General features: G+C 40.3%; 1 protein-coding gene across 4 annotated transcripts in view; it reads right to left on the minus strand.

The window, feature by feature from the left end:
- The window catches only part of RORA (RAR related orphan receptor A), a 929914-nt gene that overhangs the window by 38639 nt on the left and 872389 nt on the right, over positions 1-18886 (minus strand). For all 4 annotated transcript variants that reach the window (XM_073801103.1, XM_019947598.3, XM_019947590.3 and 1 more), the window contains one exon: positions 4986-5071. In XM_073801103.1, coding sequence (XP_073657204.1) covers positions 4986-5071 — 86 coding nt within the window. The remainder of the gene's footprint in view (positions 1-4985; positions 5072-18886) is intronic.

The raw sequence follows: 18886 nt of genomic DNA on the forward strand, positions 1-18886 counted from the left end.
ATAGTCTACAGTTGACCGGAAATCTTACTGATAACATAAACAGTTGATTAACAAAAATTTTGTATGTTGTATGTGCTATATACCAAAATACTACAATAAAGTAAGCTAGAGAAAAGAAAATGTTATTAAAAAAATCATAAGGAAGAGAAAATACACTGACAGTACTGTAGTGTATTTATCAATACCATAAGTTTATGTCCTTTGTTTTCAAGGTGAATTGTCTGTCAGTGTCTACATCCATATTGTCATATACGATAAAGGAGATGTTATATGTATTACCAACATTAGACATCAAAAATGAAAAGACAATGTTAAAAAGAAATTCATATTTATTTATGATTTTTTTCCAATAAAAAATCCATGTGAGTATAAGTAAGTAGACCTATGCAGTTCAAACCCATGTTGTTCAAGGGTCAACTGTGCATGAGAAGATGGATGCCAGCTGAAACTACTGTGGTAATCATTTCACAAGATATGTAAATCAAACCGTCATGCTGAATGCCTTCAACATATACAGTAACGTATGTCAATTATTTCTCAACAAAACTGGGGAAAAAAGTTATGGTAGAGGCCCAAAGTCTAAATAGATATGGATTAAAAATTCTGTGTGTGTTTTTTTTTTAATCTTGAGATAAATTTTTCATCCTCCTCCTCTAAGCAGCCACTGTATCTAATACTGAAGCTAGGAAGTGAAGTTGAATGATAAACAGAACCATTTCTCGAAATGAAAGCCTCCACCAGTCGTCGTTTTCCTATAAGCACTTCAGCATTTGTATTCACTTTGAAGATCGAACCTTAACCCTAACATGTGCCGCCTTTCATTTTATTTCTGGCCTTTTCTGCTGTCTCCGTGCTCCATGACCGGGCCCCTCCTCCCTGGCAGGCCTACCCAGCTTACCTTACACCCCCTGCTAATGCTCACCCAGGGCTGGGACTAAATTCTGTTCCAAGGGCTCAGGAACGTCTTTACTGGCAGCACTAAGCCCTTGCAGGCCTGGATTCAACGGTCTTCTGAAATGCAATATTCAGGGCTGGCCCAGTGCTCGTACACTGTTCCTTCATGATCTCCAAAGAACAAGGAAAATAATTTTACAATGAAAACCTTGGCATAACAGAGCTCTTAAAAATTTGGGAGTGGCACACCTGTCTATCCTTGTCTTCCACTATCTGCAGAAAGTGACTCTCTGCTCCAGTCAGACCGGGTTATACAACCAAGACTTCCCCATTTTTAGGCTCTGGCTGCCTAGTGGATGCGTGCTTCTTGGGTCACATCATGGACCGCGGCCTTACTCTAGTATTTAGTTCTTTATTTGCTATGAAGGCCTCATCTCTACAACTACACTGTAAGCTGCTCGAGGGAAGGATTCGGTCTTCTATGTCTTTGGACTCCTAATAGTGCTTAGAGAACACCCAAGGGGGTGCTCACATTTTCGTTGTTTTTAGTGGCAGAGTCTACATTACAGATCACAAACGGTCACAAAACCAAGACTGGACCCACAGATATCCTGGAAATAGTGTCTGACTCTACACAGCGCATCACTCAGACATGAGGAGTTTGCCCAGGAATGATAATAACAAGAGCCAACACTCAATGTGTGCTTGTTACATGCCTGGCACTCGTGTAAGTGCTTTACCTATATGCACGTGATAACCATATGAAGTAACTACAATTACTATCCTCATTTTACAGATGAGGAAACAGAGGCACAGAGAGGCTGGGTATTTGCTCAAATTGGTAAATAGCAGAACTGGAGTTTGAACCCAGGCAGTCTGGCTCCAGAGTCAGGGCATAAGCCTGACACTATACCGTCTCTCTACACGTGGCCAAAGGGACTTGGAGGGGGTGAGCTGGGAATACTCAGGAGCCAGAAAAAGAGCTACCAAAACGTCCACCACTTTTGCTGTTCATGTGCAATGCTTATTTGAGCAAGTATGTGGTGAAAGAGAAGCATTTCAGCAATTAAATAGGTTCTCCGGTTTCTTGTGGTTTCAGGTTGTTGATTTTAAAATGCAATTTAAAATAGATTCACAAAGCGATTAGCTCAGAAAATGACCGAGTCACTTTTTCTCTCTCATTAGATTTCTATTTATATATCTAATCAGAAATTTTCCTTAAGTCTAATGATACTATTACAGAGACAAATTATTTATAATTTGTCATGATACAATCACCTTCACCTGGTTAGAACATGATAAATCATTAACATCAGTGGCAAAAGAAGTCTCTTGACTTCACTGCACCTAGAGATAAAAATGTTAGTTGTAATGTACACACTACTATATATAAAATAGATAAGCAACAAGGACCTACTGTATAGCACAGGGAACTCTACCCATTATTTTGTAATAACCTGTAAGGGAAAAGAATCTGAAAAAGATTCTGAATCACTGTGCTGTACACCTGAAACTACCATGACGTTGTAAATCAACTATACTTCAATAAAAAAAAAAAATGTTACTTGTAGCAGAAACTATGACGCAGGGCAAATACTGTATGCATCGAATATAAACACATGCTACCGTACAGGTCCAAGGCTGGGTACAGGCCCAATCTGTTAATAAAATGAAGCTTTAATTGATTGTTTTTGTGATTTCCATTGTATAAAGTCAATAGGAAAGAGAAGCAGAACTGCAGATGACCGAAAAACACACTGGCACCGAGGCTGTACAAGATCTGGAAGGGAATCTAGAAAACTGACAACAGTGAAATAATAGCTGCCCTTTGTTTTCTTATTGCTTTTATTTCTGTCATAAATAAACATTGTGTTAAAAAGAAAACACACATTGTTTATGCCTCAGTAAACACAGTGGTACTCAGAGAATTCAGATTTTATTGAATAGCGTGTTGTTAATTAATCTTCTGAATTGTTGAGGCGCTTCCTATGAAGTAGCCCCCATCTTCTCCCTGGTCCTGCCCTGCGCACCATTCCTAGGTATCGTATTCAATTTGCCACATAATACTACATGTGGCATTACTGAGAGACACAGAGAGAGCGATCAGTTTCGTGAACAGCATGATGGTACACACGTGGTTAATTCCTGGGACCCAGACCACTTAAGAAAATACCTAGGTGATAGGCAATGCACAAAAATCAAGTCTGCTTGGAACTCCTGGTAGGGGAGCACTGCTGTCTATACACCCTTCAGCAAGAAGGACCATGCCATCCTCTACCAGTGATAAGAAGGTGCGTACACAGAGTGGGTGAGGGTGAAGTGTGACGGGCCCAGCCACATCAGCCGAATTAACCCCCCCAAATCAATGGGGGGACAGTTGTCACAGGCAGGTACCTCTCTTGCTTACATCTTGGGATAACATAGGCCAGGCCGTTGATTTTATTTTAATTTTAATTCATTAATTAATTTGGAGGGAGGACGAATTGAGGAAATAATTTTTTCCCTTGGTAATACAGAACCTTGAGGTCTTGAGGGTACCATAGAGATGAATAATTCAAAATCCCCTTTGAGTAGAAAGCTCTCTATTCCTAAAGGTGGGTGAATTTTTGTTTTTTTTAATTTTGTTAAACTGTTTAATTTGAAATAATTTTAAATTTAGTAATAAGTTGCAAAGATTGCACAGACATTTCCATTATACCCTTCATCCAGCATCCCTTGATGTTAACACCTTATGTAATTATGCTATATTTATTAAAACTAAGAAATTAACATCGGTGCAGTGCTACTAACTAAACCACCGACTTTATTTGGATTTCATCAGTTTTTCTGATAATGTCCTTTTTCTGTTCCGAGATGGATTTCTGAATAATGGAGTATGGTAGGTGGTGTGCAAAAATCTCAAGCTTCCCCGAGATAGGATCAATATGAAGCATTTGTATATGCACAAAGTGGCAAGTGCTATGATGATTAACAGTAAAACAAAGACATAAGGAAACTACAAGGCAAATTTCCCTGAAGTCTCCCAGGAGTTATTTGTGTCTGAAGGTGGTTTTGTATTTTCTGACATTGTATTTTTCTAATTTCACTAAAGGAAAGCTAACCAAATTTGTGGATTTTACTTTTTGCTTTAGCCTTCAAATGCTTTAGGGCTAATTCAGGCCTGGTTCAGTGGCAAACAACTGTCTCAGAGGCCTCATGCATGTCTAAATAGCTTCTCTCCTGTTTATTTTGCACTGTTTTATCCTATAAGCTGTCTCAAGGCCCTTCCAAGATAAGCAGGAGGATTTAAATCTTAATAAATTGAAATTTGAATAACGGAGGCAATCTAGGTTCGGGGGTCTTGAATGATTAGGATAAACATCTCTATTTTCCACTCCCACATTATGCATGTGCTGTCCATGTTGCCCTGAGATCAGCATCAGCAATAATTAAAATAGTAACAACAGCAATAAGACTATTAGATTTAAATAGCACTTTTCAGTTTATAAGGACTTTTATTCACAGTTATTATTTCTATTCTTGGAATAGTTCTAAAAGGTAGGAAGAATGCCACTTTACAGATGAAGAAACAGAGTCACTAAAAGATGAAGACATGCCCAAAACAATAGGGACAAAGGGCGGCCCCAGGACCAGAACTCAGTGCTTTCTAAAAACCTTGCCATGATTTGGCCAGACGTGTCAACATCTGTGAGCCAGCAATAAGACTTTCAATCACATTCCCATTAAACTTCTTGGAAACGCCTTCTTATAAAGCTTATAACAGGGACCTTACAGAAGTCTAGAGTCATCTCTTTTTTGAAAAAAGATAACCCGAGAGATTTTTTCATCAGTTCAATCAATTCTGGGATTGGAGGTGACAAACAAGCCATGCTCGAATACTATTCTCCAGCCTCTCATTATTGTGATGGGAGGCATAAAAATATATATAACTTCCTTGATTGTAATGAACATCCGAATATTTATTCTGTCCTGTCGTTTCTCGTCACTCAAAATGCCAAGGAGCTGAATTTTTAGGCATAGTAGAAGTAAAGAAGTCACAAAGATACATCCTAACGTTAATAGAAACAACAACAACAATTAAAAAGGCTTACCTTGCAGCCTTCACATGTAATGACACCATAATGGATTCCTGATGATTTGTCTCCACAGATCTTGCATGGAATAATTTCAATTTGAGCTGCAACAGAAGCACGCAACCAGTTAATTACATTTTATTTTAAACACCTTATAAAAGCGTTCCCTGATCAGCATTTGTATAGTGAAAACTAATAACCTGCTAAACATTATACTGCATTAACTATTCATTGCTGAACTGTGAGGGTCCCCCTAGAGCCCTGGACTAAATTATGGCTGCTCGTTATATAATAGCTTTCGGGTTATTAAAATGGGTCATTTGAGGAGGTGTTTAAGAACCCACAAGAAGACTGGAATCAGCATTTCAAAGCCTTCAAGAACTGGAGAGTTCACAGTTTAGGCCTCAGAGCAAAGCAGATACTAAAATGTTTCCTCCGATCTCATTTTCCATCATTATTTTTAAAAGGTCATAAACCTGTCTGGGCTGAGCATTGTAGCTCGGCTGGTGGAGAAAAACAGACTCCAAAAAGCCAAAACTACTTAGGAAAATGATTCAACTCTAAATATTAATAAGTTACATATGATGGGAAGAATTCCTTACTCATCTCTTTTTAATTAATGTACCTCCCATGTGTTAAAAATTAGTCGACTTGTGTACAATCAAAACCTTTCAACCATAAAGTTCATATCCTATTTGAATTTAAAAATGATGAATCCGGACAAATAGAATATGTAGCTTCAGAGTTCTTTACATTGGAAATTGATTTCCTGGTACAGCGTGCGTGTGTTTCTATCTAACTGATTATTTACAGTTGCCTCATACTGGAAGAATAACCAAATAATTCATACATATTACATCGAAGTTCTCAAATTTGTTAAAGCACGTTTCTAAGATAACACATTATATCTTGAGCAGAGTTGGAAAGAGTATAATTAAGGATTAAAAAACCCCCTAAGGAATAGAATAATTAGGCAAAACAAAGTACTTGGACCACCTATTAAATACAATTTATATGTGAAATAAAGAACCAACACTGAGCTGCATATACAGGATGACAAGTTTCACCCGTTTACCTGGCATGCTCCATTACACTAAATTTATTTTCCATGGTTATCACTACTGGATATCATGTCAGATTACCTACTAAGTCACACACACAAAGGCAGTTGCAAGTGCCCAAGTATATTTCATTTTCATAAAGCCCCTACCTAGTGCCATGCCTCACACAAAGCAATGACTAGTCTAACGAACGTATCGCACGATGTAAGTAACACACATACACAGAGCCCACCCTTTCTTCCAATGTGATCTCATATCCTGGGGTAATTTCCACAGCCACCTACTCTGGATTTGATACAATATTGTATTCAATACTTCAAAAGAGGACACATTAAATTACTGGACTTAACCTCATTATAAACCATGTGTCCCTGCTAACATCCTTTCAAGGGGACCAGAAGTACTGCAGTGCCTTTAGTGAGTCCTTTGCCTACCAGTCACTTTTAGTGTTGACATCCTGAGTTTCACTATCCAGAGTTAGAAACTGTTCAAAATCTCACCTCCAATAAATGTGCCATAATCCTCAAGCCTTCTAATACCCCAACAGTGGCATCTTTGTACACTATCTAAATGTCTATTCTGAGTTATGCAACTTAATATAAGATCACGCTTAACAAAAACCGTCATCTTCAAGTCGGCCTCCTCGTCTTAGAGACTAGCTTGATTTCTTCAAGGAAAATTCTTTATGAAATCTAAACTCTAATAATGTTTCACACTTAGGCTCCTCCAATATATATATATTTTTTGCAGTACGCGGGCCTCTCACTGTTGTGGCCTCTCCCATTGCGGAGCACAGGCTCCGGACGCGCAGGCTCAGCGGCCATGGCTCACGGGGCCCAGGCGCTCTGCGGCATGTGGGATCTTCCCGAACCAGGGCACGAACCCATGTTTCCTGCATCCGCAGGCAGACTCTCAACCACTGTGCCACCAGGGAAGCCCTCCTCCAATATTTTTAATACATAGTTAAGGCAAAGTTTTGTGCCACAGATTGTCTGCAGCTCTCCAGAGAGATGGTTGTGCCCCACATTTTTCAGAGACTCATAAAAGCCAAGTGGTAGTAAAGAAATTCTGAAAGGTGATATCAGCTGAAACCTCTAACCTTAACCCCAACCCCAACCCCAACCCCAACCCCTAAGGAAGAGAAGAATTAGACAACACAAAGTACTTGGACCACCTATTAAATAAAACTCATACAAGAAATAAAGAAGACAGACACTGAGCTGCTTCTGCTTATGTCTCACCTCAAGTTGTAGTCACAGAAATTAGACAAACCTCATTAGGCCCTATAGTTTAAGTCAGCATCAAAACTAAAAGTAACACTAAACTCGGGCCTCTCAAGAGTTATTTTCATTCCATCTTAGTAATGGAGAGATTAAGCAAATCTGTTTAGTCCTTTATAAGATAGGAAAGCTCTGGGCAGGCCAGACAGGGAACACTGAGTAAAACTGTATGTATCTGGATCAAATGGAAAATGGTGTATTGCTGTTCACTCTGCCTGGGCTCCTAGTGGATGACCCATGAGCAGTGACATCATGATCTTTAAGGCAGTGACCAAAATGCCTACTAAAAGCTCCTGTAACATTGCAAGTGATCTGGAGGTCTGGCAGGGAGGGGTCTGATCATGATGGGGGTGCCCCTGGGATTGACATCCTGGCCCAGCACTTCCACCCTTGGAATGGCTCTCAGCTGGCTGGGGAGAGGGTGGGAGTGAGGGTTGGGAAAGTCACTGTAGTATAAATCCAGAGTTTGGTGCCACTACTGCATAGGAACACTGGCCTGAGCCAGGCTCCTAAACTCTTGGTCTTCAATTCAGCCTTCCTTCAGCCCTCAGGGTCTTTCAGATCTGCAGGGCACTCAAGCTGAGGCATATTTTACGAGACTTCATGGAGGCCAAGATGCTTAGTATGAATGGACTCACTGTAGACTGACCTGTATTTTCAAGCAAGGGGCCATTTGCCTAGAACTTTGCCCCCTGCCGCACTGTGTTTGTGCTTGGCTCCAGTGGGCAATGCTGGTCAAAGATTCCAAATTAGTTAGAACAAGCTTCCCTAGGGATCTCATGGTGAGGTGATGGGAGGGTTCTCCAAAGCCAGGTTCCAATATTATGATTGGCTGGATTAAACTATTCTACTAGCCTACCCCCTTGGGTGGCTCTCTTAACTCAGAAGACAATTTCAGGTGTAAGTGCTCTTTAGGAAATGACTAAAATCCACTTGCTCTAAAAAGCAAATTCTCTGAAAGTGATCTATCACATGTGTTGATCTTTCCAGAAAGTAAACATTTGCTGATCGGAGCAGGGCACTTACTCAATCTTCCATTTCATCCAACAATGCACAAAATCCACCTCCCTTCACCTTTTAGTTAATTTACAGAATTCAAATGTATCAAGGAGAAGAAAAATAGTCAATGCCTTACAAATTTTTCAAAAGGAAAGCAGTTTAGTTTCACAAATTTGAGTTTTCAGACCAGTAAGAGGGAACAGGACAAAAATCCCCTTGCCCTTTGCTTTCTATCCCTCAGGCTTTTCCATTTTCTGACAGGCAGTATTGTGTCTTTTCAAAATAATCTTCTTGTAACAAAAATTATGAGTCTTGGCCCATATATATACTGCACACATTGACTCAGTCAGTATTTCAAAGGATGAAATCTGTCAGACACCACAACTGTCACAAGTATATTGATTAAATTAGTCCACATCCATATTCATTGCAGCAAAGAGGTTTATTCTGTAGCGGAATATCTGAAGCAAGATGCACGCACACATATAATCACGAATTGGCTTAACAATGAACAATCTCGCTATGAAAAATTCTAATTTGCCTACATTTTCAGCTCTATTGCCTAAATAATTTGCTCTTTCATGCACCCTAAGTAATTCAAGCAGGCTCTCCACACCTGCACAGGCAAATTTCTGCAGTTTCAAGGAGCTGACAACAAGTGGCGGCGGGGCAGCAGGAAATCCTGGAAAGCAGGTGTGCTAATTAGCCAAGTGGTCCTTAGGCTGGGCGGGCATTTACCGTTGTACCTCTGTAAAAAAGTTTGCTTTTTACTTTTCATTATAAAAGGTAACAAGACACTGGCGTTCTTAACACCTCACTTGCTCCTCAGGACCTATTTCTGGATTTATCGTGGTCCAGAGAAAAATGCCCATTCTGCCCAAGTATTAAAAAATATAATTGCACAAGAGTTGTACCCATCACTTCATTCTGTGGGTGAAGAGTGATGTCTCGATGATAATATAAATAGATTGATAATAATCAATACTATTGAACATGTATTTGGGCTTATAAAGTCTCAGGCATTATCTAATTTGCTGCTCCAACAACTCTATGAGGTAGGTGGTATTATCATTATCATCATTATCTGCATTTGTTTTAGATGAGAAAACTGAAGCTCAGAAAGGCTAAATAACTTGCCCAAAGTCAGAGAGCTTGGAAGAAGTAAGGTTGGAATTTGGACACATTTTGGTCTTTTTCTCTTAACTCAAAAGCTTATTCCCTCTCCACCCTACCCCCCTTCTCATCATACTGAATAGCCGAGCTAAATCACTCCAATACAAACATCGGGAATATACTGCTCTTGGTAGGAAACCATTACCCAAGGATCAAAAGACATCTCACAAGTAATCTGGTTAAACTTAATACTACTCAGAACTGATGTCAAGATGTCTTTCTGGGAGTTACTTGACTAGTTCATAACTGGAAATAACCATCAACCTTCTAAGACCATTCTTCTCAATTTTATAAAATTCCGAGTTTTTGACCTTAGGCTGACCAATACGAATGTTTAACGATTCTTAAGGCTGGGAAAATTACTTCACCTACCTCTCTGAGTCTCAGTTTTCTATTTCAAGATTCAATGATATAATGTATAAATGACACAGCACATATGATTATTTTATACATGTATTCTATATATATGCACATCACACACAATCCTTAGAAAGAGTTGGCACTCAAAACACAGTTATTATTATTGTTATTGTTGATAAGAAATCCTGCCTTATAGCGAAATGAAATTCTTTTCTGCAGACTTTAAGCTCTTTCCAAAGCGGGGATAGAGAAAAGCGGCTTAGCCTCTAGCTAATATGACAGGCAGTTCATACCAGCTACCACAGCGATCCTTTACAACGTTGGCACTTAACTGCTACAACATAGCAGCATGTTGTAATCAGTGTGGGATGTGTCACAAGGCATTTGTTGCTAATAATAGTAAAAAAAAATAAAGTTTTTTACTGGTTCATATAAAAAAATAAACTAACATGGACCTAAGATCATCCCCATAAGATCTTTCACTCTAGCTCACTTGCACAACCATATGCTTTCTCAAATTGGACGGAACAGGGTGGGGTTACTGCTGGCTTGCCAGGAAACGGCCAAACTTTGGGTACACCCATGACACTATGTCACACATATGAATGCCAAGCAATTTTGTGTGTCTTGCAAAAACTGTCAAGAACTGCTGCTATAAACAAACAAACAAAAACCAAAAAAACCCCTATCTTTATACCAATCTGCTGACCGTGTTTTTCCTGGAAGGCTGAGAATATGGAGGACTTTTCACCTGCTATGTTACATATTTCTCTAACGTTTGAATTTTTTACAACCAGCATGTATTACTTTTGTAAGCAGAAAAACCAATAAAGATTAAAAAGAAAAACCCTAAGGCATTTGATTTTATTTTCGGCAAAATGGCTTGAGTCCTTTATGGATTAGTCATTTTATTTTATCCCCTGTTTAAAACTGCTGGGGTATTAAAGGTTTCTGCAGCTGCCTGGATGGCAGTCTGGCCTGTATGTCAAGGCCAGCTGGGGGCGGCGGGGGGGGTAGGGAGTCTTCACCTGGTTTCCTGGAGGGACTCCGGCAACTCCTGACTTCTAGAGTTTTGTAGCCCCTCTGGGTCTGGCCACCTCTAGTTCCAGGGTCTCCAAGGACTCTGCCCCATGGGGATCAGCCAAGGGGGCAAAAATAGGGGCTGAAATTCGCCTGCCTGTGAGCCCTGCTGCAGAGTGGCTGGAACAGCTTGGAGGCAGGGAGCCTTTTTCTCTCTCTACTCTCTCAGCGCTGCTGCTGGAGGCCCCAGGCCACCATCAGGGTTTGCAGAGAGCTTGCAATACATCTTCATGGTGGAAGAACAGACTGTGGGCTTCAAACAGTTTGGCACACTCTGTCCCTGGACCTAAGGCCTGGAGTATAACATGGATTTGTTTCACAGTGCAGGCATGTTCAATAGGCATCCTGGGTGGGGAGGGCTGAGTTCCAGCTACACACTCTGCAAACTAAAAATCAACTTGTTCAGCCATTTTTTCTACTAAATATATACTAAATATAATACTGGTATGTGTCCCCGGTACAGTCTTTTCTTCTACTGATTTTGCAATTTTTTTCATGATAGTACTTGATCCTAGTGGAACATCACCAAAGCAGTTAGCCCCCTAATTAGAAAAGTCCTACCCCTTTGGTAGAGCAGTCTTGTGGTCATTTCTGGCAACAACAGTAATGCTTGATATTTACAGAGCTCTGTAACGGTTTTCCAAGTTTTTGTCCTCACTAGCTTGTTTTGATTTTGGTGTTCACAACAACTCTGAAGTAGGCAGGTGGGTCTTATTAGCCCCATTCTATTGATGTGGAAAGTGAACCTCAGGAGGGTTAAATGGCTTCTTCTCTAGGTCTAGGTTTCCCGGGGTTTAACTGTAGAGGCAGCCACCAAAGAAAAAAAAAAGACAGACTTGGTGTCTCTTTTTGCTCAGGATTATTTGATGACTTTAGATTTATGTTATCATCAATCTGGGGCTCTTAAGGGGAAATGCCATGAGAGAGAAAGAGCTGGAGGTTGATCCAGCTAAAAAGTGGAGTTGGCACTCCTGCGTTTCCCTCTGACCCTCAACTCCTTGAGTGGCCTCAAGCAAGTCACTTACACCTCCACTCCCTCCACCTATAAAATGGGAATAACTCCTATCTCCCAGGCAGGTGGTGGTAAACGAATGCTCAGAAAGCTCTTTGAAGACGAAAAGACCTATATAGATGGGAAGCTTTAGGAAGCTTGGCATATCATTCTTGGCAAGGACCAGGACGCTGTGCCCTCACCACCCACTACAGGCTCTGCCACCAAGAGAATAAAGAAAAATCCACAGAACTGTAATCTTCATCTGCTAACTAGACTCAAACTTTTTTTTCAATTGTTGGTTTCCAAAATGCCTTCCTGAGGGACTCATGGGTCCAGAGGTTACTATCTTTGTCTCAGCTTCAGAGAAAAAGCACATAGATGGAGAAGTCACCTCTCTGTAACAGCCGTCACAAGCAAAGTCACTGAACTTAAGCCCTTCACCAGGGCTTCAGTTGTCTTGCAGAAGTATCCTGGAAATGGTATGATTCCCACTTGTTATACACAATAAACACACAGGTTGCCCTCCGACATTCTGACCCTTGGTATTAAGTTCATGTCTGACTCAAAGGACCCTGTCAAATTATAGCCATCCAAAAACAGGTCCTGTACCTTACTCTGCCTCCCCCCGACCAAAGTCCTACACCTTACATACTGTTTAAAGCCACTTCTTAAAAGCTTTAACTGGATTGTGGCTTCTGCTGAAAATGTAACAGCTTTTTAAAATCATTTTTTAAAATAAAGTGTTACATATACTTGCCGAATACATACACATAAACACACCTCAAACTCTTCAAGAGATCAAGCATTTGCACACTAAAGCTAAAATATGACAAAACTAGATTTTTGAAACTTTATTTCCTTCAGGCTTTAAACATGTAAGACTTAGGAGCCTAGGAGTTAAAGCCCATATGAATTCAGAGAAGGCTGAGCTGTGTACGCAGGAAATATCTGAAGAATGAGGAAGACAAGTATGTGCTGTCATGTGGCTTTCTGTGAATATGCAGGTAGTTCTGACAATGGGAACTGAATATTAATCCTTTGTAATATGTTTCAATCTCTACTGGATTAAGCTTTCCAGAGAAACTGACTCGCACTCCCTGATGCACATGTATCTCTGCTAAAAGCCAAATCCAAATGAGTACTTTTGTCCCTAGATGGGGAAATTCTGTCAAATCAGAGAAGAAACAGATTTTTCATATAGAGGAACAGTGGATGGCTTTGATTTTTAGATCCAGTTCTCTCTAGAATTCTCCTACGACACAGTCATGCACAGAAGACCTCAATTTATCTCTTTTGATAATTACCTGGTGACCAATTAGACCTTGAATAAAATAATTGAACAGCAAGAGAAGCTGCTTCCTCATACTCCACTTTACTTATCCAGTAGGTCAAATACTGAAGAAATTCTCACCCAACAAAAGATGATGCCATTAAGATCAGCAATACAAATACTTTTCTTTTTTTTTTTTTTTTTGGTCTTTCCTAATCTAATCTCTATCACTTTTGTGAACAACGGAGCATCCTTGTTGTTGAGGATTTCTGGGGTTATGTGAAATCAGGGACTAAGACAAAGGTAACTGGCCATTCAGCCAATTATTCTCAATTATTCTCAAGGTCCTTCTAAGATTCTAGAATTAACTACATTTTTTCAATATGAAGTTCTTGCAGATTTTCTTGGACCTTGAAATCAGAAATGTCTAATCAAAATCCTTCTCTTGAATCTCTCAGGGTGGGTTAAGCCATTTCATATCAGCAGGAAAAAGAATCCATCTTATCTTACTAAGTTGTTAGATTATGATCAAGAGAGTTTCTTAAAAACTTCTTTTCCAACAATAGGTATGTGTCCCTTATATAATTCTGGATAATACTAGACCCAAAAAAATGTCATCTGACTCACAGAACTGCAGCTAATCTTTTCTAGCGATCAACCTCACTCTAGATACCAATTCCTTTTTTTCCCTTAACAAGAGCAATTGTGCCACATTTAGGTTACGTCTTCCTTTGCTCACAGTTGAGAGCAATGGGGTCACCTCTTTGCTTTCATCATTCAAAGTCTGTTTTTCACAACAACAGAAAAGAACATCTTTAAAACCAAACCAAATCTGGAGATCTTATCTAGTTTCTGCTTTACCAAAAACATCAAAATTACTCTTACTGCGTTTTATGAAATAACCTTACTTTACACCATTACCCCCAAATTCTCACACCTAAGCCCAAGAGATAAGCACTCCATTTTACAGCCCTCTTAACTTTGCACCTGCCTATGCACACCTCAACTTATAGGTATTGTATGATCTTGGTACTTCAATTTACAAGATTGTATTTTTTCAATAGATACACAGAATGTTACAAAAAGAAACAAACCTGGTGATTCAATTACAAAGTCCAAAGACAGAAAAATCCATTGACACAGAAATGGGTCTTAAAACAAGTAGGATATCTGTTTAAATCTATTTGTTCTATGGCTTCCTATGAGTCTGGTCCATTGTATGCTTAGCACATAGCATCATACTTCACTGAATAAATCAATCCAAATATTCTGTTTGTCTCAGAATTCTCTTTAAAGGGCCAAAGTCTCCTGCCTAAAAAGTCAGCTACTGATTGCTAATTCTAACTGCACAATTTCTAGACTCCTTAACGGTGCCATCACCTGCTGAAGATCTGCAGAAGTGGGTCAAAATAACAAGAATCCAGGTTAAGTCATCATAGCTCACCAGGCAAAGGAACCTACTGTTTCTTTCCATTAGCTTAGGTAGTTTTTGTGAAGATCAATTACTGTTCATTGAATATTAGACCATGTCATTTAAGAAATATTCCCTAACCAAACTGTTTGGATTCATGGCAAAAAAAAACTGGAAATAACTTGTAACTTTAAACCTTGAAAATACATTTGCTTTCCTCTATGTTAAGCCATTGAGAACTAAGATGACAACACATCCATAGCCACAGGAACACAGACTGGTGATACCAAAAATTTCCTGGTCCACAGATCATTTTAGTGGGTGAGGATTATCTCACAGCCCAGATCCCCATTCTACCTTTGTGCTGTTTCCCACTTCACAAAGTCTCCCTAGAATTAATAGGGAGAATGGAACTCTGGGCAAGAGACCAGGGAAAGGTCTGTTTTTTATTAAAAATCACAAGCAAATTATTTAGACTTGCCAGAAGCAGAAGTGTACACGTTGTCACACTAATTGTTTTAAGATTCTAAGATCTTGAAGGATGAGTGACCAATTCCTAGAAGACAAATTCTACTAGGTTCTCCACCTCCAATTTCCAGGACATAGCCAATGATATCTGAACAACAGATACGGCAAGTTCTCAGCCTTCGAAAACATCAGTCATGTATTTCTGGACTGCAGGTCAATGGTAATTAAAAATCTCTTTTATAATGCTTTTCTAAGACAACCAGTTCAGCTGGACACAGGAATGACCAGACAAGTGCCCGAAGGAGTTTTTTCTGACTATCTAAACACGTGTTCTTTAAACTTGCTTATTAAAGAAATGTTTCCATATTTAGTTATAATATATAACATCAACTAGACAGTGGATAACAATATGGGCTGATAGCTGAAGTAGAGTTGTTTTCTATGTCTATTCCTAAGGGGGGAAAGCAGGAGCTTCTAGCTATTTCTTCACTGGAAAGGCAAATACAGAAAAAGGCAGCAGAGCCTTGAGGATATTAAGTAGTTGTGAGACAGGAGGAGAGGGGATGCTCTGGACCGAGCTTAGAGATTGTCAGATTTATTTTAAGAAGGTCTGACATCTAAGCATCAATTCCCAGACGGTAACACCTAATGAATGTCATTCTTCCCTACAACAGAAAATGTATATCTTGGGGGTTTACCTTGAAACTATCTATCTTTATGTAAGTCATGCACTAGGGGTGGGGTAAGAACGCCACAGCCATGGAAAGATAGCAAAATAAGGTTCACAACCCTGTCCTTCCTCTTCCATTTTCAGTTTCTGCTCCTCCAATCCGAGGAGCTCCTTTTGCCTGCAGACAAACATTTCAGATGACATTTTATGACTGTCCTGCACATACGCCTATCAGCTAGCCAGCACTTGGCAATGTGCGTCTTTGTCACTTAAAGAGAGCTTGAGTGAGTGTGACACTATCACTGGCATAAGTGAATCTTTCTAATTTGCAGTAAAAGTGCACCATGCACACACTTTGGTACTTCAGGACGGCGACGTTTTGAAATCCACTTCACAAGTGATGGCAGCACATTTCACATCAGATGGAAACACACTCTGATTGCTAACAGCTGCTACAGGCACATCTTACTGTCACAGCCAGAGCTCAGAATAGCAGGTCCTTTTTAATGCCAATGGCTGCTACCACCTTAAATCACCACACACACACACACACACACACACACACACACACACACTCACGTTCCATACCGTTACACACAGGTCTCTCCAGCTGTAAGTCCTACCACCACTTGCTGGTAACCTGCACGACTAGGCACCAGGGATGACAAGAGGGTACACAGAACCCACTGGCCCACGTCATCTTGTTATATTAGCTTCACTGTATGTGAATTACGGATGATAGTGGACACTTTTTTTAAAGAAGAAAGAAAAGTACAACCTTGAAGTAAAGTGGAGAGGCTCACTTTGCAAGCGCTAGAGGCTGCGGTTGAATCCCTGCCCTGTCACTTACTAGCTATGTGAACTTGGACAGCTTTCTTAATCTCTGTGCCTTATTTTCCTAGCCTTTAAAATAACCCCTATGTCCTTATTATAGGGTAACCAAGTGCTTATAGAATCAGTGCATAGCACATAGTAAGGGGACAATAAATATTAGGTATCATCATCATCACCAACACCACCTATCTTTCAAGGACAGTAGTATTTGGCAAGAGCTGCTACTGGAGTTGTGGGAATGAGCAAGAAGGTTGATGAGGGATAGGTCATTATATTCCTTTCAGATAAAGACATGGAGTTCAGTGGCTTTCTTTTTTAAATTTTTTAGAAGTAGTTTATTTTTTAAAATTTATTTTATTTTTGGCTGTGTTGGGGCTTCATTGCGCGGGTTTTCTCTAGCAGCGGGGGCTACTTTTAGTTGCGGTGCGCAGGCTTCTCACTGTGGTGGCTTCTCTTGTTGCGGAGCACAGGCTCAAGGCACAAAGGCTCAGTAGTTGTGGCTCGCGGGCTCTAGAGTGCAGGCTCAGTAGTTTTGGCGCACGGGCTTAGTTGCTCCGCGGCATGGGGGATCTTCCCGGACCAGGGCTTGAACCTGTGTCCACTGCATTGGCAGGTGGATTCTTAACCAGTGCACCACCAGGGAAGTCCCAGCGGCTTTGTTTCTAATGCAGAGGCCTAATATGAGAAGTAACACTAAGCAGGTACAAAGCATGACGGAAAGAAACCACTGGGTATTAAGCAGCTCCCCACTTTCTAAGTAAAGCCTACAGCAAGGCTGGCAACTTGAAGAGGTGGTAAGCAGAGGAAGTGGGAGCCAGGCTTCTAAAAGCTGTGTGGTGAAGTAGGGAAGGGACTCAGCTGCAGGGTTCCGAAGCTTCTAAAACTACCTGCTAGCAAGTGAAATTTCCCAGACATGTGTGAAACTTTGTGACCTTCTTTCTCCAGGGCTCAGCTTCCCTCTTAGGGAATACTGTAGCTACTCCCTGCCCCTCGGTGTAGTGTTGCACCAGATAAACTGTCAGATCCGGTCCTGCTATGTTACACGGTGATATGATGATTGTGAGTGAGCTGAACAGTCATTTCCCCAACAGTTGGGATCTCTTCAATGGCGAAACCCACCAGGGGTCACTAGTCAGGAAAAGTAGTCATAGACTGTGATAGAGAAGCCCATCTGGCAACCACTCTGTCCATTTTAATTGCATTTTGGTTTAGACAAGGGAACACACTGAAATGTTCTCGTCAAGGTCCAGAGTAAAAGCTCCGGCATAATACCCATTGGAGCTAGAACACTCTGTTTCTACACACCTGTCCCCTCCCTTTTTTGGCCTTACTAAAAAAAAAAAAATAGTGTTTATTACTGTCAAAGAGAATTCCTTTCAATACCACACCCTGCCATATATTGACAGAAGAGACAGGGCAGCACAATGCTAACATGGTGTGAATGGAAAATAAAGTATTTGGTTTTCCTTTCAAGGTAAACAATTTCAATTGACGGTTCTGGGACCGAATCAGGTGGGTTTTTTTTTACATATTTATTTATTTATTTGGTTGTGCAGGGGCTTGGTGCTTTTTATTTGTCGAAGCCCACAATAGGTACGTTTTGCTTTAAATCCACAGAGGCAAAGCCCTTGGCAGGTAGCATCAGTAATGCAAATCTATTTCCCATTGATATGTGTTTTTCAAAACAAAACCATCGCCACCAATGAAGCATTTTGGGCCCTCAAGCTACATGGTTCCCAGCTATAACTGTCTAAGGCATTAAATGTCAAGGATCAAGTCCAAGGCCATGTCAGGGACCATTAGGACATAGAGAAGTAAACTCTGAAGCAAGGTCTGGTGGTAACACCAAAATGTACTCATCAGACAAGAGCCTTCCCTGTGAGATGTTGAGGAACCAATGCCCAGAGGGGTGAGTGGAGTCATTCCAGTGCTCCAGGAAAATCAACCTAACTACTCACCATGACCTGCCCTGATCTTGCGTTTCCTGTTATTTAAAGGGAAACCAAACCAGTCAATGAAAGCAATTCCAAAAAATGGAGCTCAAAAAAAAATTAAGGCTTAGAAAAAAATAAGTTGAATAAGTGTACAGACTCTCAAATTGAAATTCTGAATGGAACAGGATTTTTTTAGGTGCATAACCTTGGTAGGTTTGTTTAAAAAATCAGTCACACCTCAAACACACCCACCAATAATCAGAAGGATGACTTATGAGGAATTATTATTCATTTAAAACATCCTTTAAAATAAGTCAGGAGAGTAAGCTTGACCGGGTCCTTACCCATCCCCACCCTCTAAAATAAACAAATAGTATTTCTATTG

Source organism: Tursiops truncatus, chromosome 2 (assembly GCF_011762595.2).
Source record: "Tursiops truncatus isolate mTurTru1 chromosome 2, mTurTru1.mat.Y, whole genome shotgun sequence".
NCBI classification, from domain to species: Eukaryota; Metazoa; Chordata; class Mammalia; order Artiodactyla; family Delphinidae; genus Tursiops; species Tursiops truncatus.